The 22387-nt window shown below is 44.6% G+C and overlaps 1 protein-coding gene across 3 annotated transcripts in view; it reads right to left on the bottom strand.

The window, feature by feature from the left end:
* Positions 1-22387, bottom strand: part of LOC119658656 (calcium/calmodulin-dependent protein kinase kinase 1) — a 382257-nt gene that overhangs the window by 342604 nt on the left and 17266 nt on the right. For all 3 annotated transcript variants that reach the window (XM_038066200.1, XM_038066202.1, XM_038066201.1), the window contains one exon: positions 15040-15611. In XM_038066200.1, the coding sequence (XP_037922128.1) occupies positions 15040-15058 (19 nt within the window). In that variant the 5' untranslated portion in view covers positions 15059-15611. The remainder of the gene's footprint in view (positions 1-15039; positions 15612-22387) is intronic.

Below are 22387 nucleotides of genomic sequence, written 5' to 3'. Positions count from 1 at the left end.
GAACGAAATTATTAGACCAGTCCTTAATGACAGGAAGCAGGGATCTTTAGATTAATTCCGTTATCAATGAAGCATAAATTCTGGGCTTCACAGCGATCAATGAAACATTATTTTTGGGCCAAAAAACGAGCGTGTTGTAAGTATAGATTTTTGTTTTACACAAAACCTCTTTTTTTCAGGAGATAGAAATCTTCAAAAGACACTGGTCTGGACAAACCAGCGTGTGGTATTTTTACCCACTAAAACCACCCCCGACTCCCTCCCTGCCCCGCGGAACCAACATAAATTACGTCACGGGGCGGAGTCAGCTCAATCTAGCTTAGTCACCTTTCTTCTATACGCAGCGCACGTGACCGCGCTTTTCTCCTCTCCTCTGCCTTTCGCAGTTTATTTTGAATAGATGCGATCATGGAGTTGACCGCATCCCAATTTTCTTGATGTGCTAGCATTTTCAGAACTAAATTTTCTGGTACCAGCACCTCTCAGATTCTCATTTAAATTCCTCCTTTCGTCCACAAATCTTGGCCAGTGGAAGAATACATGCTCTGTGTCCGCTGGGACTCCATCGCATTTTGGACAATCAGGGGAGGTCTCCAATTTAAATCTGTGCAGGTATTGGCGATATCCTCTATGCCCCGTGAGAAACTGGGTGAGATTATAATTAATCCCACCGTGTCGTCTCTCCAACCATTCCCCGATGGCAGGAATGAGCCTATGAGTCCACCGATCCTTTTCCGAGCGTTCGTTCCTACCGCTCTTGCCATCTATTTATGGATCTCTCCCTCTTAAAGCGTTCTTCGTCTGCAATAAGGGAGAGATTGGCTTCGCATTGTATATATTCACCATCTAATCTGCCAAGATGTAAATGGGCATCATTCCAGAGATGACGAATGCTGCATCATCTGAGACAGTCCTGAAAGCAGAGCATACCCTCAGACTGCATTCAGCTTATTGGTGTTAACTGACATCCGCAAAGCCTCCCTCCAAACTGGCACCGCATAGAGCATGATTGAGGTCACCACCACCACCCCATAAGCAACCTAGAGGTATACCGTGGCCCCCCCCCATGTTCGGCATCATCCTCGCCTGGGCCATATTAGCAGTGGATGATTTATCACAAACATACTGTACGTGTTGCTTATAGCTAAGCTTCCTGCCTATCACCACCCCCAAGTATTTGATGGCCGGTTTGGAAGTGATAAGATGATTCCCGATTCTAATGCAGGCGTAATTTTTCTTCGGGCGCTTAGTGATGAGGACCGCTTTTGTTTTTTCCTCTGCAAGTGTCAGACCACAGCTCTCTAGCCAACTTTTAACAGCACTGATTGCCTCGCTTGAGTATAACTCAGCATCTTCGAGATGCTTTGTGACAACAACCAGTGTTATGTCGTCCGCGTGACCCACCACTCTCGCTTCCCTCGGAAGGGGAAGATTAAGTTCATCATGGTACATGATGCTCCACAGTAGTGGACCCAATACGAAGCCTTGCGGGACCCCGGCGATAACAACGTACTCCTGGGGTCCATCATTGGTGCCATAGCAGGGCCTCCTTTCAGTTAAATAACTATCGACGATAGCAGCGAGATAGTCGGGAATACCAACCTTCGCTAGGGATTTCCGTATTAGATTCCGATCGGCCGAATTGAATGCATTTTTCACGTCCAGGGTTACAACCACGCAATATTTGCTGGTACTACCCTTTCCGTGGATTGAATCTTCGGCCAAGTCAGTAATTAATTTGATGGCATCAATGGTTGATCTGGCTTTACAGAAACCATACTGCCGATCTGAAAGACCGCCTTGGCTATCAATAACCGGAAGTAATCTATTATAGATCACCCGCTCTAACATTTTCCCCACAGTATCCAAAAGTCATATCGGTCCGTATGACGATGGTTCACCTGGAGGTTTACTAGGCTTAAGCAGAAGTACCAACTTTTGCCGCTTCCATGACGCTGGAAATATTCCCTCGGGCATGCACACTTCGAATAACTCAGCAAACATGTCCGGCCTGGCTTTCAGGGCAAGCTTAAGGGCCTTATTCGGTATTCCGTCCAGGCCCGGCGGTTTATTGTCTTCTATTCTACCACAGATCTACAGCAGCTCGTCTCTGGTAACTGGCGGAATTACCGTCACATGCAGAGGTGGTTGAAATGTGTGGTGCCCTAATCTTACTGGGGTAAACCCTGGATGATTTTCAGCAAGAGGGTAGGACATTTGATCTACGAAGATGAACGGCCTCTGAATCGTCCCATCACGATTCTATAAGCACTCCTCCACGGGTTCACGTCCGCTTCTGAGCAGAGCTCCTTGAAGCATTTCCTCTTGCTTCGCTGGATGGCGAGCTTGAGGATTTTGCGCGCTGCCTTATAGGCGCACTTTTTCTGCCCCTGATCGACTCTACCTACCGCCCTCCGAGCCGCTCTTCTGGCTCGGTGGCAGGCTGATCAGTTCACCATTCCACCAGCAGTTTGGTCTTCTACTGGGGAATGAGCACCTCCTAGGCATGGACGAGTCACATGTTTCGCGATGCATTGAGCCAAATGGACGGCTCTTTCCGTAGAGGCGCCTGTTTTATCAGGTTGATCTAACCACACCTCTACGAAGGTCTACAACCGAGCCTGACCCCCTTTCTGAAAAGTGTTTACAGCACCTTCGTTAGCCAAAAGTATGTCCATCTGAGCAGAAGCTTCTAATAAACTGCGCCCCCTAGCATTTGATTCTCTACTATCCCACTCTAGGGCCCAAGCATTGAAATCAACAGCAATCACATTTGGACTTCGTCCCCTCACGTCGAGAACAAGATTTTCAAGCATTTGCTCAAATTAAGGCAGTGTCAGACTTGGTGGGGCGTAGCAGCTGTATACATATACACCACTTATTTTTGCCCACACAAAGCCGCTGCCTGCTTGACTTGCAGTACATTGTATGGTCTGTCGACCGCAAGCCCATATCGCCGCTCCACCAGTCGAATCTGTGACCCATATGCCACCGTGACGGTGTCTATACGGTTCACTTTTGATAGCAATTTCCATCTCAGATTTGAACGTGGTCTGCTCAAGTAAATCCTGAGCGACCTTGCAATGATTGACGTTTATTTGAATAAACCTCATTTTCTCATTGCAGTAAGCGCCTTCCTAAATTACGGACATTTACCACTTCCGGCAATATGCCGGTTATCCTGTCTCTCTTTTACTTCGCACAATAGCCATTTAGGGTCCCTATTGCATTCTCTGGCAATGTAGCTCCTCTCCCCACATCTTCTGCATCGATCGGATCGATCAATGCTGCTGGTGCATGCATTGGCGAAGTGCCCAAACATGAGGCATTTAAAGCACCTCTTTAGTGAAGTTTGTTCTCTTACACGGCAGACAATCAGAGCTTTTCCGGCCGCCAACATCTGCGCTGCCTCCGCTGGTACTTGTGTTGTGGTCGTTTGAGTACCGCCATAGACTCTTCGTAAACCCACAAAAGACTGCTCGATAAGTTCTTTCAACTTCAATTGTTCTTTCAGAGCAGTACAAATTCCTCGTTTCGATGTCACTTCATCGAGATCTTTACATTGCATGTAGATCGCATGCTTTTGGCCACACACCGCGGCATTCTCCCCAAGTGAGTTTTTCACTTGAGTGCGAAAGTCATCAATTTTGCCTACGCTGGATCTTTTCACCTCGAACATGAGATCCCCTTTCTGGGTTCTTTGGATTCTATTCACATTTTTCCGCTCAAATCTTTTAGGTCAGGATCTGCTTTGACATCCCCATACATGCAAAAGGAGGATGTAAATTTTTTTTCATCAAATATAGTCGTGTGGGGTATCAAATTAAAGGTCTCGGTTAGTATTTTTCGAAGCCGATCATAGTTTTGACATTTGTTAGAAAGGTGGGGGGGTGCGGGAGGTTGGAAGTGATAATTTCTTTAAGGGGGCCATTCTCAGAAACCACCCAACCGAAAAATCTGAAAAAAGTCATGAGGCTGCCACATACCCTTCCATACCTTCCATTTCGGTATCTGCTTAAATAAAGTTAATAATAGTATTTTACTATAATTTTTAGTAATTGGCTCTAAAATACCCCCTTAAGTTCATCCTCATCATCATCAACGGCGCAACAACCGGTATCCGGTCTAGGCCTGCCTTAATAAGGAACTCCAGACATTCCGGTTTTGCGCCGAGGTACACAAATTCGATATTGCAAGGTCTGGCTCGTCTTCTTTTAATACCATAAATATTGCCCTTATAGACTTTTCGGGCTGGATCATCCTCATCCATAAGGATTAAGTGACCCGCCCACCGTAACCTATTGAGCCGGATTTTATCCACAACCTGACGCTCATGGTGTCGCTCATGGATTTCGTCGTTATGTAGCCGTATTTATGATAATGTTCTTCAGGTGATTGAGAAGATCATTTGTTGATGCTTCATCTCTAGGATCTCTCTCTTATAGGTGTTGCGGAGGGCTGTGTTGTGGATGGTTTCAGTGTTAACTTCCACCTGATTGTCAGAAGGGATTCTGGGTGGTGCTGTTATTCGAGCTCGGAGCACCATGCCAACGAGATAGTGATCCGAGTCTATTTTGACCCCTCTATATGTTCTGACATTCATCAAGGCTGAGAGGTGCCGGCGTTCGATCAACACGTGGTCAATTTGGTTGAAAGTGGTCCCGTCTGGAGAGACCCACGTATGTTTGTGGACCGCTTTCCGCGCAAACCAAGTACTTCCAACAACCATTTCGTGTGACACTGCTAATTGAATAATCTGCAGTCCGTTATCATTTGTATTTTAATGTAAACTATAAGAGTAAAGGTATCGCCTGAATACGGGCTCCGTCCCTACTTGACTGTTAAAATCCCCAAGTATGATTTTGATATCATATCTGGGACAGGCTTCGAGGGTTTGTTCTACTGCCTCGTAGAAGGTATCCTTCTCCGACTCTTCAATCTCTTCTGTAGGGGCGTGAACGTTAATATATTTCGAAATTTGCCTCGCAAGTGCAGAGTGCATATCCGTTCATTTATGTTTTCGAAGCCGGTAGCAGCAGGTTTCATTTTTTGGCTGACACTAAGAAACCTATTCCGGGCACATGGTTTACTGGTGGCCACTATGATATATGGTGTAGTGACTCTTCTCCAAGAAACCGGTCCCTGTCCAACGCATCTCTTGTAACGCTGTTACATCAGCCCTATATTGAAACAGGGTATCGGCTAGCTGCTTATACAGCTATCTGTGTACAGGGAGCGCACGTTCCATGAGAAAATGCGCAAATTGTTATTCCTTTGTCGTTGCCAGGTTCGGCGTTGCATTATCAGTCCAGTCCGAGGCTCCTGTTGTGGCTTCGTAACTTCGGTTTTCTGTGTAGGGTTGTCAGCCCTACCCAACCCCCAACCTGGTAGACCAGTTGTTACAATTTGTCCGGTTTTTAGGCGCGGGAGACTCGCCTTCATCCTTTTCCGTCTGCAGCTTTTCGTTAAGAAAGAACTCCCAGCGGTCACCGCGTGGAGGTGGAGGTAGGGTTTGGCAGTAGAGCTGTTAGTGTTGGTTCAGCAGGCGTTCCCAGGTTTTATGCACCATTGTGGGTACCAATCCACGTTTCCCCCTAGGACCTATACTACCCTTTGACCATTATTTGCTTACCCAGCTTCTAAACGGTTTTGGAGTTTTCCAGCTTTACCTACACACTTTCGGTAAGGTAGAATCAACTGAGAATATGTTTTACAATGGGGTGGTGGACGACGTCAATTATATCTTTTTTGGTGCAAGGCATGATAAAGAAAAAATTGTCAGCGAAATGCCGACGAACGTTTACAACAAGTTAAGCTCGACTGGCCGTTCATTGAATTCCCTGGTTTAAACGCTCCCTAAGGCGAGAAAACGGGAGACTTAGCCGGAAGTAATGTGTCAAGCGATTCCACGCTAACTCTCTGATAAGGGAAAGTGTTTACTTTATAGTCCAACTGCTTATCATTACGGGTATCCAACACTCAGCAAGTAAACACATGCACCCACCCTACCTGCCACCTGTCAAACTGATATCTTTGGTTTCATTATTATTTGTTTTCAGTTTGACCCTACTTTCTTTCTCAAAATTCAGAGTCATTTGGCCAAGGTCCATGATGTGAACAGAAAGCAAGTAGATGTCATCGGAGTAGTCGAAGTGTTTGCGGAAAGATGAAATAGTCGACCGCCTTCACGTCCTGCAGCCAAGGCCATATCATCATGAGTGTTGGTTTTTATACCGATCTCCTTTCTACAGTTTGCTTGATACACGACAACATAGATTGTTCAGGTGAAATCCAAGCCGCTAAAATCAGAAAATTAAAGGTTTATAGGCACTTAACATAATTCAAAAAGTATCCTGTGAATACCTAGCGTGGGCCTTCACAATCTCTTGAATTTCCTATAACTCTTCTCTTCATAAGACGTCTCAACAAGGTTTACTGTGAGCGAAACAGCCTCGAAACTACTCCTAATGACCCTCTTATGGAGGGAGAAAAACTTCTTTGGAAGAAACTGTTAACAAGAGGGACTGACACCGCGAACCACTTTTACTTCAAGATATAGAGGTTAAAAATCAACTCAGTTAGTCAACAAGCATATTCGAAGTATGCTGGAATTGCTAATAGCAGAATTCACAAATTCTGCATGGATTTCCACTTCAATGATGAAAAAGTTCTCCGTTTCAAGATGAAAATTATGTGCAGGAGGGGGTAGAAGTGGGGAGGGAGAACTGGTAAACTATTTACGCAACTTCTGCTAGAATTACGGCAAAACTACATCACGACAAAGAACACAAAAGCTTCTCACTTGCCATTCAAATGAGAGATAATTAGCAGTCGAGAGCTGCCGAGTTCTTGTAGGTCCTCCTCCTCGCAAACACATTTTCCTGTACATTGATATATTCACACTAACGGGTTTTGAACGCGTTCAGCTATCTGCAGAAATACTCCATAAATTGTACTGATCAATGCCCGTGACATTTGAATTACAGTTTGCATAATTAAACGCCTCCATTAATTGCCTTCGTTCCACTCAGCACAAACTCAAAGAGAAAGGCTTCGTCCTCGATTCGATTCGCAAAACAAATGTGCGTTTGTCAGACTTAGTATTGCCTTCCAACTTTCATTGGATCCCAGTCTTATGAATTGCTTCAGGTAATTCGCATGTCATACATATTTAAGACACCCAAAACCTCATCCTCGGGCAAGGAACCCAAAATCTGAAATTCGCAGCGAGTAAATGGGAAATTAGAATCCTTCTTATATCACACAATAAATACCAACACTTGGGCCGACTCAAACCTTCATTTGTATGAATGTTGCTACTAAAAGCCTGACCTGGTCAACCTCGGTAAACCTGAGATGTAAATTTCAAGGAGCTCTCATCTCCCAAGATAATGGCTGCCAATAGAGTGGGTTTTGATAAACTATCGAAGTTGCCCCAATGCCTTACCAACCAGGATTAGGACATGCTTGCCGAGACGCTCCTTGAACCTTAGTGAAATATGGCGAGCCACACTATTAGCCATTATTGCGTGCCATCGATTTGTTAATGGAAATTTATAAGGGTTGTTATTTACTTTTGACACAGTGAAACGCCGGCAGAGTGTGACGAATCCTGATAATATTTATTTATGCTTTCTACCCTTGACCTTTGGCCGATTGCCTTTTGCGTTTTGGTGCCAAAACGATGGGGCTCTGCTAACAATCTGTGCCACTTCATGCCTTCAGATACATGTACATAGATATACCACTTAGAACTAGTTAGACACCAGCTAATTTGCACCGTGCAGAGCCCCACATGGCGCCATATTATTACACTTCTGATGTTGATTTTGTCATGTTTTCTGCTGTCAATCATAATTAGTGAGTGATGGAAATATGTGCCCCAGAGAAGCAGGAATTTCGTTAGACCTTAATTGTCACAATTGATTGAGAGCTCTTGATTCAGTGGATTTTAACTTTCACTTTTGGAGGATATGAATAGATGCACGTACCCAGAAAATTAGAGGCCTCAATTTGATTCAAACTCATTGAGTTTCAATGCTTGATCCTATTCAGGAAGCAATCGTATCAACCCATTTTTCATTGATTTTCCACATTCGAAGAATATTCAATTTTTCCGCTTCTATAGGACAGATTGTCTAGCTGTATATAGTTTACTTCAGGAAGAGCTACATAGCCTCATAACCTAGTCAACCTCAAATTGAAGGTTGAGCCTGACAGTTAAGTGGTACCGACAGAGGCGACATATTAGTAGCAGCACCGGTGTCGATTACCAAGCAAAACTTAACTCCTCTCTGATGGTTTGGGGGTATCAATTTATTGCCTCTGAAGACGAAATACCCCGTGTTTTTTTGGTCCTTGTGAACACAAAGTCAGCGACACCTGGTACGGTTTAAAGCGTGAGCAGATCTCAGTTGACGAAATATACAACAAGCGCATCGCCAGAATTTGACTGCTGGGGGTAAAAATATTTAGAAATAAGCTCGTTTTATATCTAAACGTCCTTATCCCCTCGGTAGCCTGAACAGTCATGCCTAATAATACTGGAAGGGCCTACCTACAAAATAAAGTTCAGCACCATGAATTCTAAAGTGAAGGGATTCCAATCCACAAAAACCAATGACAAGCTCAACTCCATCGACGGTACAAATGACTTGCTGGAAGAGGTGTTGAAAAGACTTGGGAACAAGTAGTGTTGATGTGATGCTGAATATCATGCTTAACTGGCTGAGAGAGACTACATTCGGTAGTAATGCTGCGATATTTCTGTAGGAGCGCTTGAATGCGTGAATCGCCAACATCATCAAGAATGATAGAAAGAGTGTTGTCATTAGAGCAGGTTAAAATATTCCCTGTCGACCGACGATAGGTTGTGGGGTCTATCAGGGACCTATGCTGCATATCTACCAGCAGCCCGTAGTGACACAGTTCTCGCCTAATATGGGGACACTGATGTCAGCCAAAATAAAGCGCCACGAAAAGGTCCTACGCAAGCCAAGACTCACGTCTACTTGCCTGCAGGCGTAACTTGCGATGGGCGTGCAGTTTGCTTCTGCTAATTTTAGCTTTTGGGGAAATAGTCTATTGGGTCTGGACACGGGGAGGACCGTGACTTCCGCGCCAGTGTCTACTAGGTAATTGCGTTCACTAAAGAGGTCGTATACTGTAAGGCGACGCGTTGCTGCACTTTGGGTAGACATCGCCCTGCCCCCCAGCGAACTCAGTTTTTTTAGCGTCGTGTTAAAATCGCAAGGGGTGGTACCTTTCATGGTTTGATCTGCAAACCTACGGTGATACCAGCATACGCCAGAGTTCGACGTGAAACGCGGCTACCCGAACCCTCATTTTTCGAGGCGGCCGTGGAACGAGTTCAAAATCGCTCTCTCGAAAGAAAAGAATCCACCGCAGTCGTCTTTTTTACCACATTGTTCGTAAGCGCGGCCAATGGTCTCTGAAGTTCCGTGACGTCAGCGGATTCGCTAGACAACTCCGCGACCACGTGACGGGCGTGCACCTCGTCTATTTTATCCGCAATCCCGGTCAACACCTCAAGAGAATCGTAGTCTACACAGGCTAGGATGACCTGTGTGTCCTCCGGCAGTCGCTCAAACTACAAGGACTTTAGGAGCTCCGCAGCGACCTTATCTTCACTCAGCTGCTTCATTTCCAAAAGCAGTTGGCTGACGTTAAATTTGTCAGCAAGTAATTCAGCTTGGCTGTCTCACTTACCGACAGGCGCCTGATGAGTTTCCTTCGTCCTTCAGCCGGGCATAGAAGCATCCGTTCGGCACGTCGGTAACGAGTGCGACGAATTCCTCGTCCAGGCCGACTAACGCGTGGTTAAATTTAGTGGCGTCCGTCGTGATACCTGCCAGCGCGAATTGCGGATCAAATTGAAAAGCCACGCCTCCGAATTTCACCGCCAAAACGATGGCACCTTAACCAAAATGGCGATTAGGAGGGCAAAAGGTCCCGCGACATCTTTCTTCTCACGTGTGCCGAGGCACACAGCAATCTCGACGGATAGTGCTCCTCATAATGCTTGATGTCAGAAAGGCCTTCAATTCCGTAAGATGGACAGATATGCTAGACACATTAGAAAACTCATTCCATGTGCCAAGCTATCTCTTGCGGATATTGAGGAATTATCTGAAAGATCGCTCCTTGCTGTGAGACGCTAGAGGGCCAGAGGAGGATGCAAATCACGTCCGGAGTAGCACAGGGATCCATCCTAGGGCCGGACCCCTAGAATGCTTTCTACGATAGTCTGCTGAGAATCGATATGTCCGAAGAGTCGCGTCTGGTCGGTTATACAGACGACGCTGCGGCACTTGTTGCCGGACGCACTGTTGAACAGGAGCAAAACATATTTGGCATATAGTAAGCGGATAGGTGACTGCTCATGGTTTCAGCCATGCGCTGGAAAAAAACCGAAGTAGTCAAGTAGTCACCCTGCATCTAATATCGATCGGCGAGTTGACTATAGAGTCAAAATCAGCTGATGAGCTTCTTCGAGTAAATCAAAGCAGCAGCGGATAGGGCTGTAGCTGAAATCTTGCTATATCTATAGGAGGCCCTATATCTACTAGGAAATATCTTCATATGGGAGCAACGCAGGCGGTTCTGCTCTATCGTGTGGTTGATGCCCTTGACAAGGAAGTGCATTGTAAGCGCCTTGCTCAAGTGCACAGAGGAAAGCCTTTGCAAGTGGCGTCTGTTTATCGCATTGTCTCAGAACTGGCCGTGATAGTGATCGCGCGAATGAACCTCGTTGCCTTCCTTACCAAGGAGCGTAAAGCTATCTATAGCCGCAAAGCCGAAAACTTAATAAAGGTGGTTGCTCGTGAAGAATGTCAACGCACCCTTACCAAGTGGCAACTCTCTTGGCACAATGAGCCAAGAGGCAGATGGACTGCGCGGCTTATCGACAATTTAGATCCGTGACTGAATCGAACGCATTGTAAAATTGAATACTTCCTTACTCAACTTCTAAGCGGGCATGGTGATTTTCAGTCTTATCTGCACAGGATTGGGAAGGCGCAATCTCCTGATTTTGTGATTTGGAATGGAGTGGCGGACGACGCTGAACACACCTTCTTCTCTTGTGAAATGACAGCGTAGCTCTCTCCAGACAACAATGTCAGAGAGATGCTGAGGAAGACTGGCAATTGGAGTCGTGTTGCGCATTATGTTCGAGCTCTTCCTATTGCGAAGAAGATTGAACTCCACCGACGGAGGGACCGGATGGCCCTAAACTAACAACTCCTTTCCTCCCTGATTTGAAGTCTCCGAAGGGCGGGACAGCTGGCCCGAATTAATGTGTCAAACGGTTCCAGGTTAGTTCTCTGATGACAGGGAAGTGTTAAGTTGATAGTCCAACAGCGTACTATTGCGGGAGACCAACACTCTGGACGTTAACCCATTCACCTACCCTACTCCCAAAAAAACCTGTTTCACTTTTATCTCTGAATATTTGTATATGACATATATATCGTCTCTACAAGAAAAATTACTTGGCCACCTATGCATCAAATACTACAAGTAGCTTCGAGAAAGAAGCATTTAAACGGAGCACATCCCGAGAACGCCTGTTCCAAAAACAAGGAAGGATACTTCACAAACTGGCTACTATTTAGTTATTCATTAGCTCATAGTGGTGACTACACCTGGTCGGGATATGTCGCAGGACTTAGTGTTTGATCCATTTAGGAGAAGCTCAACGATCCTGATATCTCCCTCGAAGTGAACGTTGATAAAGGAAGGAAATCAGGGAAGCTCCGGGAAGGCTATAAATACCGAAGTGCCCTAAAAACTAAGCAGGGGAACAATGTCAGAATACGGACGAATTAACATTTGCCTCACTCGGAGGAAAAATAATAGAGTTGTCCGAGTTCATAAAAGACAAACACAAAGTGAACCAGGCCATCAAAAACATGGTCCATTCGTATACTGTACAATAGTGCCAAGAGCGAAAAAATGCCTCGAAGATATCAAGCGTCACTGACGCAACACAAGTGACACCCCCTCCAAACCCAAAGGGCGGTAAGCTTAAAAAGAGCAGTAGATGGCGCGAACGATTCCTTCTGATCCTCCCAGGACGCAAAAAGGCAAAACGTCCTCTCACCGGGAAAGAGAAAGGCAAACAAAGCGACCAAAATCGTGGAAACAGCGGCTCCAATCGACCCTAGGGAGGTAAAGCCCCAAAAAGGAACCTAGGAAGCATGGATTAAGGTTGGCAGAAAGAAAAACGTGACACGTAAAGGAAGATTACGGCCCGAATTGATTATCATCTCGAAAAAAGGTGATATTACTTATACCGATATCCTCAGGAAGGTTAAATCCAGCCCTGAGCTGATGGAACTTAGAGAAAGCGTTGGCCGAGTCAGACATTCCCAAAAAGGAGATTTGATGGTGGAGCTGAAGTATAATAGTTTCCGAGCAAGGTGGAAAAATTCTTAAGGGAAGACGCACAAGTACGGGCGAGAAACCAAGAGATTGTGATACAATGTAAGGATCTCGAGCAAGGAGAATATCCGCGACACCTTATAAAAGCAGGTCGGACCACTTGGTTTGCAAGATTCCGCAATCAGAGCACTGAGGAAGGAATACGGAGGCACGCAAACGGCAATTATAAGCTTAACAGCTGACGCAGCGTTCAATCTGCTGGCGCTGATGAAGTAAAAATAGGTTGGGTCGTTTGCCGATTCAGTAGCGAAATGCACCGGTCACTGTGAAAAGTCAAAAAGATGCAGAAAATGTGGGGGAGAAGGTCAGTGCAAGGCTGAGCCTGAATGTATACTTTGCAAGGGGAAAAAGGACATCCACTGTCGGCACGTTGCGACAATTCGACTTGATGTACAATAAAGTCCTTGTCCTTCCCATGCCAAAGAAGGCCACGATAATCTGTTTCACAGATGACCTAGCCGTGGTTGTCGTCGCGAAACAACCCGACCTTGTGGAACAAAAGACGGAGGCGATATTGATTACCAACCGTAGGAAGAGGAATACGTTTAATATTCGTGCTGGTGGTAAATGGAGGAGGATAAACATAACTTACCGCTTAGTGGCGCTAAAAGTGCACAGCGTCTTCAGAATAATATCAGGCGAAGCAGCATTGCGGGAATGATCCCGATGGACATTCTCGCAAGTGAGGTACGCTGTCTGTACGAGAAAAGGAGAATGAATCCTCCTCAAAAGGATACAGAATACCGGAAGGTGGCAAGGCCAGATTCGCTGAAAAAGTGGCAGCAACGGTAGAATGACTCGTAGAGGTGTCGCTGGACCCACACCTTGATTCCCCGTATTGAGGAGTGGATCCAGCGCTCACACGCGAGATAAACTACCATCTGACCCTATTCCTGTCAGGACATGCGCTTACAAGAACTATCTGCACCAATTCAGTTTGGATTATTCTCCCTTTTGTCCTGAATGTAGTTGCACAACAGAGGACTCGGTGTATGTTATGTTCCACTGTCCACGATTTTACTTAGAAAGGAGGAGACTGGAAGACTCTCTAAAAACCAACATAAACCCGCAGAACATCGTCGGGGAAATGCTAAAGTCGGAGGGAGACTCCGCAATCAAAAGTATACAGGAGGAAATTGGAAGAGCGGAGCGCGCAAGGAGGACGCAAAGAACGGAAGGTTTGGTGGCTTAAAGCATAGTCCTCCCCGCAAGTAATGCTTTGCGGCGATCTCGCGGGGAAGGAAGAAAATGAGAGTGATTTTAGTGGGAGAACCCCACACACTAATAATCTGGCGCGGCAGTGTCTTGCTAAGATTTCCACCTCCATCCATTGTTTTACATAAAACGTCAAAAAAGCAGAAAATTCAATGTCATTGCTGAAAACTCACAAAAATAAAGTTGTTAGAATTTCTTTGTCACCTGGAAGGTCTTCCTTAGTGAGGTATTGTGGATAAAGCATTGCCCCAAAAACAGTATAGAGACTCCTTGGGTATACATCCTACAAGGAATGGCGGTTGCCTATATTTTTAGAAGCTTGACCTTAACCGTGCCATTGTCAACAAACTCGGGCGAAAAATGTTCTGATTTCTATTTTAATAGTACACAAGAGTCTGTCCCTGATTCAAATCGAAATCATGTCATACCCCATTTACCGCATTCGCTAATCAATCGAATGGAATACTCGCATTTTGCGAATGTTTTCTACGCAGAAATTTCCCTTCCCAATCTCTTTTAATTTCGCTTTTACACGCTCAAATTGAACACAAAACTCACCTCTATAGAAATTACCCTGAAATCAAGTCCATTTCATCGTTCAATACGAGTATCCCCATCGAATTTCACTCGAAGTTGACAACCACCAACCTTTCGCCGCCACCCTCAATAAAGTTTCAGCACTTCAAAGTCAACATCAACTATCCAACCATCAATCACAGACTTTTATTTGTCACTTTGGGGGATTCAACGGGAATCTTGCCAGCTTTTCCGATTTTCCAGGAATTGGGTAAAAGCCAACTATTTTTCGTGCCAATATTTTGAATAAAAGTACGCTGGCGGGAATACCATATTTCATCCCACATTGTGCACGAATTCATTGATAGCAGGAGGTAAACCTCCTCGAAATTGAATGTAAAATGGGATCACCTAGGGAAGTTGGCTATGGACTGGGCGCATTTTGAATGCTCGTTGGAAACACATCAGGACCCTGTTAATGTTTGTAAACGACAAATAAAATATTATCTTTGCTCTGTACTGTGCAAGCAGAACTATTGCCATCTGAAGCTGCACCGCCAGGAATTCATATGTATCTACGTAGAAGTACCAGTTTACAGTGCATACTCTCCCCTCCACTTCTGCTTTGTTTGGGAGGTTGGTTTGATATTTGCAAACAACTCAAATATAAGACCCAAAAGCAATAAGGATACCCCGAAATGATATCTCAGCAGTTCCAAACAATCCTATCCCTAAACAAACCCATACATTCCCGGCGAATTAAAGTCGCGACTGACTGTAAGACTCACCCCCTCCAGTCTACCAAAGATTTAAGTAAGAAACATTTCTTAAAGTGTCACTTACCTGAGTCTATTGTTGCCATTGACGATCAGCTGTTTCGTTACTCTCTACGTAGTCCTGTCGGTGCGCATTGATTTTTCCTGCCTATCCGGCGAAAAAGCGTGGAAAGCTTCGTTGTTTCCAAGAAATCGCTCGATTCCACACAATTGGAAAAAGGACAAGGAGAAAGTGTATTGTAACCACCAAAGGTTGTTGTAAATAGAAAGCAAGTCAGGGCAGTGTAGGGGTAAGGACAACGTGAGAATCTGAAACCAACGCAAACAATAACAGATAGAAATATACACGCAGAAATCTATCTATATCGAAAAGGATGGGAATGGGAGAGGGTGGTTTGATGGTTGCAAAAGGAGTGTGTACGAACGTGCAGCAGTGACGCTTTTCACTTGACCGAGCAAAAACAATCGACGGCAGGAAAACCGTTTTTCTGCTTATTTTGCGAAATTTCAACTCCACTCTTCTGTTTGATATGGACTGGAACGACACAATGACTTTTATTTCGATTCCGTTTCGAGGACTTTCTTCTTTATGTTTCGTTTGCTTCGTAATTTGAGATAAGCTTGTCAGAAAATTGATATCTGGAAAAAGAAGAAAATTATTCAAATTTAAATTGCTTGGAGATTGCATCAATTGCGTCAATTATATTCGCTTCAAAAGACATTAAATGTTTTCAAGAAATAAAATTCACAGCACGCTGACTGGACTCGGTAAGGATCAAAATAAAATCTCACTCCATGTTTCGAAGTCTAGTGAATATAAATCATAATACAGGACACGATACTGGAAAGTTTGGTGGGAATGGTACGTATTGAGAAAAGTTCTGTTAATCTTCTGCATCCTAAGGCATAATATTATATTAGTATCTCAGTGAATACTTTTGCATAACGAAGGACAAAGGTGTCAGTGTTCTTGTCAGCTGTAAACTACTAACAACCACTATAGAACACAACAACAACCTTAACCTATCAAGTTAAGAAATAGGATTTATTTTGAAAAAAATTACACTGTTTTCATGAAAGTTAAGCGTTTTCAGAAAAATAATGCTTAGATGGGGCACCGCCTTGAGATGATTTCAACTCTACAAATTGCACTAAACAATCTTCATAGTTTGAATTAGTTACAACTCCTTCCTCGAAATGAGGAAGATTAGTTGCACCTACCGAGCAAGTAGGTGGTTCTGTTGAACGTTTTCAGCACTTAGATAGCAGAGCACGTGGGAATTTAAATCAATTTTTTTAATGAATTGTAAAATAGGTAGCAGATTTCTTATTGAAGATAAGATAATTGGAGGGGCTGCCCTTGTGCTTCCCTTGGTAGTTTCGTTATCCGCATTTCAACATTCCCCCACTAGCATTAAGTGGAGTTATGCTAACCTTCAGAGTATTTTCTACATTTATCATATCAGAATCCAATCGCGCGCATTTTATCACCTCAATTTTCAGGTGCGCTACAATATTCAGGACGATGGAGAAAATCATCCGATCTGAATCGGTGCAAATACATTCTTTTATCACCGGGTTGCAGCACGGATTGTATCAGTTCATAGTTTCTTGTCGTGTAATCGCCAATTCTAATATTTAGTAAAACACCTTTTCAGTGACTCTTCTCTTGCCGCTGTTCGGCATTGTGAACCTTTTTCAGACAGTACACTTTACTTACCAGGACACCCACCGGAACCACTCCTACAGTGGTACACGCTTCTCCCCCTGAAGTTATCCGGACAGAACTGCTCATTCTCATCGCCACTTCTTCTTCTTTTTTTTTTCAGCCTTTGTCCCGTTCACAAGCGGGGTTGACTCGTCGTGATCGGTTTCGCCATTCGGCTCTATCGCATGCCTGATCTGGGTGCAATCTCGAGGCTTTTAAATCCCCATCCATCGTATCAAGCCACCGTTGTTTCGACCTGCCTTTTGGTCGTTTACTATCGACTTCGACCAATCTGAATTCTCGTTAGCACGAATTGCCTGACCACACCATCGAAGACGCCTCTCTCGCAATTTTTCCACGATCGGTGCAACCCTATAACGATCGCGGATATCCTCATTTCGGATGTGATCAAAACGTGTCACGCCACTATCCAACGCAACATCTTCGTCTCCTTTACCGCAAGACGCCGCTCATTCTCTTTTATAGTTGGCCAACACTCAGAACCATAGAGGGCGGCAGGACGGACGACATTGCGGTAAATTTGAGACGTTCGTTGATACGTCGATTACAAAGAACACCAGTTGTGGAAAGCTACTTCATCCAGGTTGCGTTAATGTGCGAAACAATTTCATAACGTAGCTCTCCATTGGCTGATAGCGTTGATCCAAGGTATTTAAATCGCTCAGTTCCGGGAAGATGACTGCGCTGACAGTGATTGTGTCTGTTTCATGGGGATTGTTCGTCAAAAATTCAGTTTTGTTTAGATTCAATCTGAGACCGTGTTTCATGAGGCGATTATTCCATTTTTGGACAAGTTGCTCGAGATCATTTTTGCTATGTGATCCTAGGAAAACATCATCTGCATAAAGCAGTGTGTAGGGCTCTGGACGTTGGATATCCCGTGTGACGGTGTCCATAACAAGAACAAAGAGGAGTGGTGAGATGGCGCTTCCTTGATGAACTCCAACAGAGACACGAAGCGGTTTTTATACACCCGCCATACTTCGAACTTTACTTTTCGGATCGTGGTAGAGCAATTGATCCCAACACACGAGTTGTTCTGGCACTAAGTGTTGTCGTAAAGCATACCAGATGAGTTCGTGTAGCACACGGTCAAACGCTTTCTCTAGATCCACAAATGCAATGTAAAGAGGGTGATGCTTCTCACGGTGTTTCTCCATGAGTAACCGCGCAGCGTGTATTGCGTCAGTATTTCCTCAGTTTTTGACAAATCCGGCTTGATTCCCGGTTATTTCAACGATTTCGCGAATACGGTTGTCAAGAATGCGTTCAAAAATCTTCATGTTATGGGAAAGTAACCGGATCGGACGGTAATTTGAACATTCTGCTGAACTACCTTTCTTTTTCCATATTGGAACAGTGGTACTTTCTTGCCAGTCAGATGGTGTTCTTCCTTCCTGAATAACCCGGTTAAAAAATTCACTGAGCCACAGTGTTGGGTCCCAGCTTTTCGCGTTCCAGAGCTCAGATGCGATGTCATCAGGTCTTGTGGCTTTCCCCAATTTCATTCGTTTTATTGCTTCTTTTACTTCAATTGCGCTGACCGGTGGAACTGCTCCAAGTCAAGGATGAGCAAATTCTTCAGTTGAAATCTGTTCGAAGTATTTTCGACATTCATCCGTCGCCGCTCGGTAGTTCGTAAGCAAAGTACCGTTCTTGTCATTAACACAACAGAAGTGTTCGATATCCTGTGTGCTTTCATTTCGGCTTTTGGCAAGTCAATACAGGTCTCTCTCGCCGTCCCGAGTGTCCAGTTTATCATAAAGATTTTTGTAATGGTCCACTCGGGTGACAGCGACTGCTTTTCTTGCTTCCCGGTTCGCATCTTATAAATTGGCCAATTGGCCAGCGTTTTATCGTCGAGAAACTTGCGATAGAGGCGTTTCTTTCCACGGACCTTCATTTCAACATCGTCATTCCAAAGCCAATTATTTCGGTTTATGTACCGCTTACTCGGCTTGATGACCCCGACGGTTGCAGAGGCCGCTCTGTGGATTGTATCTTTCATTTGGTTCCACGATTCTTCCACATTCGTAATGGTTGATAATGGCGTAAGCTAGATCTTTTCTTCTCACGAAATCGCCACCATTTAAAGCGCGGCGGGCCAGTGCGTTCCTCGCGCTGTTTTATGGGCGTCTTAATTCGCAGGAGGGCAATCAACCGCCGATGTTGAGGTGCGATGGTCACATAGGGAACGGCTTTACAATCAGTGACGGTAGTAAAATGTCGGCGTCTGATGAAAATATAGATGCTAAGTCTTTTTTACAATACAACTGAATAGAGTAGTATTTGTTGGATTTTGTTTTTTCAAAATTAGCGGAACTCCCCAGACGGCGACGACTAGCAACGGAATCAGTTTATGAGTATTGTGGTCGCGGGTCTCTTTTCAAACAACTTTGTAAATTATGTCGCTCCAACAAAGCACTTCACCCGCAGCTGAAACCAACCCCGTCTCCAGACGCATGGTCCTCTCAGTTCAGCTACCGTGAGTCGTAACGAGCGCGTTGCGCGCCTCCCTTCTAGGCCACATTTCCTACCGAGAAGAAAAGCTTCAATCGTGTCAGGAAGACCTTCTTGGGCGTGCCTCCGAAGTCAAGGCTAAAATGGTAGGGACTTCGCTCAAGAACCTCGTAGGAGCTCTCGTGAGGAGGCCGCAGTGGTCTCCGTCATAATTAGGACTCGTATGGTTGAGATCTTCCGTACTCCAATTTGGTAGTACGCGGTTGCTCGGTACCGCTTGAAGTCAATGAGTTTGCCTAACTCTGAGAGAAAGCAGGACTCACAGGATTCCCTGATCGGTAATTATAACTGGCGACACTCCGAAACATGCAATCCACTACTGACAGAGCACAAGATTGTACAGTACTGTCTTTCAGAGGTATCGCCTTTGGCCACCGTATGAATCTATCGATGATTATGAGGCAATTTGTGAAACCATAAGAGCCTAGCAAAGGGCCGATTATGTCAATATGGATTGTGTGAAAGTGCTTTGTGGACCGAGGGAACACGTCTACATCTTTTCTCATGCGTTTTCCATTTCTGGCACATGTTCAAAAATTTATGTTATTGTTCATAAACGACCAAAAATATTTTGCGATGACTAGCCGATTCGTTGTTCGGATGCCTGAGTGAGCTAGATAGTGAGCGGCATGGAATACTTCAATACGGAAATCGCCGTAATATATGACTTTGGTCACTTTTTTGAGATATCGCAGTACAAATTACACTTTGAGCCGAAGATAATAAACTCCCTAATTGAATATTTGGAGTTGGTTCTGAGGCTCTGAAGAACTGCGTCGTCCTGCTCTGCCTCGCGATTACTGGAAAATCGATGCGTCGCAAATACGTTAAACTTTCCAGACACTCTGGAGTTAATGATCTCTCTTCAGATGTGTATAAATCCATCAGCAAGCCATAATTGTACAGGAAGTCCGCAACTAAAATGAGAGTGCTGATATCTACAATAACGAAGCACGAAAAAAACGTTCGTGAATGGTTCTAAACTAGCTGTTAGCGCTGTGTTGTGCCACGCAACACCCCGCCAACTACGGGTTGCGCATGGTAACGGAATCAATTTATAAGTATCGTGCTCGTTTGCGCTCTACTCAGCTCTTGACAGACGCTCAATGAAAAAGGGTTCATCCAATGACAAGGATATCCTTGTTTTGTAAATTATGTCGTTCCGACACTAGGTTCTTTCACTACAATAACCACAACCTAATCATCCATTAAACCAATTACAAAAACCCCAGCGCTACAGAGAAGACATCATTATGTTTCACAACAGTAAAACCAATACCAAGCCCTGTGGAATTCCCGTTGTGACATTGTACCGTCTAGATCGTCCATTAAAAATGTTCTTTCGAAGAAACAACACTCCGTCACTTTTATCAAATAGCAAAAAACCGCCGCTTTTGCTAATCACAACTTAATCTGTCCTAGTTAACCAAATTGAACTTATTTCTGAAGTCAAACGTCACCATATTTCAAAATTTGCTGGGCGCCATCCCCTTTCCAGTCAAATTGAATACAATTCAACCTAGTCCGCCGGCCCCTGGAGTTTCTTATCTAACCATGCAATGAACATTGCAATTTCATTGTTTTATCCATCATCCGGTATTGCAGCATCGCATGCTTCCATTAAACGTCGCGATCGTGGCCTCCTAACAGCATGTATTCCCCACTCGAACGCATCCTCTCGAAGGGTTCTCACGAAACAATCCGACATCAAGATACCATCCTGGGAAAATGTCCAATTTTTATGCGATTTATTTCCACTCCTTTGTGGGCATCCACACAATGCCATCCCCCGATTTTATTTTTACAATTTTATTTGCAATGAGACTATCTTCCACAGGACGAGGTAATTGACCACCCATCCACCTTACTTGAAGATTTTAAAAAGTGATGGACAGTTTAGGGTGTGGAAGGCCTATTTATAGCAATCGAGCTAACTCACAAAACGCCAGAATAATCCCTGTGCCTCAAAGTCCGTCACCTTGAGCTGGCATGTTTTTTCTTCGTCCAGAGTTAAACTAGACATGCTCAATCCCTCGTAAAATGGAGTTAGATTACTCTAAAGAAATCTCCTCTCTTCTATTCGTGGCACACGTTTCTCAACTTCCCCATTTCTGTCAGTCCAGATAGATAAATCAATAAATCAATCACATCCCGTTTCCTTTGGCCTACGAACTTCGCAATTTCATTTCAGTTAAGCTGCTCCTTTGGTCTATAAATCTTGGACAGTGGAGGAATTCCTATTCGAGGCCTCCAGGACCCTACCGCTATTTACACGATCCATTTGAAACCTCCAGAAGTATCCGCGTACTGGTCTTGAATATTCCTGCTAACAGAAGATACAAAATTGTCAAGGTCATGATTTGGCTGCCTTCCTTCGTAGAAACCGACCATATGTTCGAAATCTAGCAGCCAACCACAATAGTAGCAACATCAAAACACTTGGTAACAGCATCGAGTCAGCAAACATCCCTCTTCGCATAAAAATGACTAAAGTCAAGCACCCAGAGGAACCCACCCGCTTACGCCCTTTTGGAGCTTTTAAATAGAGCAACACTTATCTTTATCACAACGTTGTCATTATCACCGATCGCGCAACAACCGGTACCTTGGTAAGGAATTGTAAACATCTTGGTTTTGTGCCGAGATCCACCAACTCGGTATCCCTAACAACTGTTTGGCGTCATTGCTGTCTACGCTATTACCCCATCTGAGGCAGGGTCTGCCACATCCTTGTTTCAACCATAGAAATGCAGACTCCCTGCTGGATCATCTTCACCCATATGGATTACGGGACCCCCCTCTGCGCGAGTTCAATCGCCACAAACATGTGCAAACAAGGAGAATCTCAGCGCCTCCTATAGGCGTTCTCTCACCTGTCCTAGGAAATCACGAATGTCACCACATTTTCAACGAAAGCCTTTCCATAGCAGAACGACCATATAGACTTGCCCAAATCCCCGTGAGAAAACTACCTTCCAGTTTATGTTGGACCAAGGAATTTGAAGTTCCTCAGATGGCCTTTGGGTCAGCCATCTAGATATGATTATCAAGGCAAGGGGGAGAATGGCGCTGCTCTGGGGACTACTAAAAACTCAATATTGCCACGGTTCTTGGAAAACCCCCCAAGTACATACAAGATTTCCCCAATCTTCTCTAATATCTTTCA

The sequence above is a fragment of the Hermetia illucens genome, chromosome 6, assembly GCF_905115235.1.
Source record: "Hermetia illucens chromosome 6, iHerIll2.2.curated.20191125, whole genome shotgun sequence".
Lineage (NCBI taxonomy): Eukaryota > Metazoa > Arthropoda > Insecta > Diptera > Stratiomyidae > Hermetia > Hermetia illucens.
Note: the sequence above shows the minus strand (reverse complement) of the source record. Positions and strands in the feature narration are given on the sequence as shown.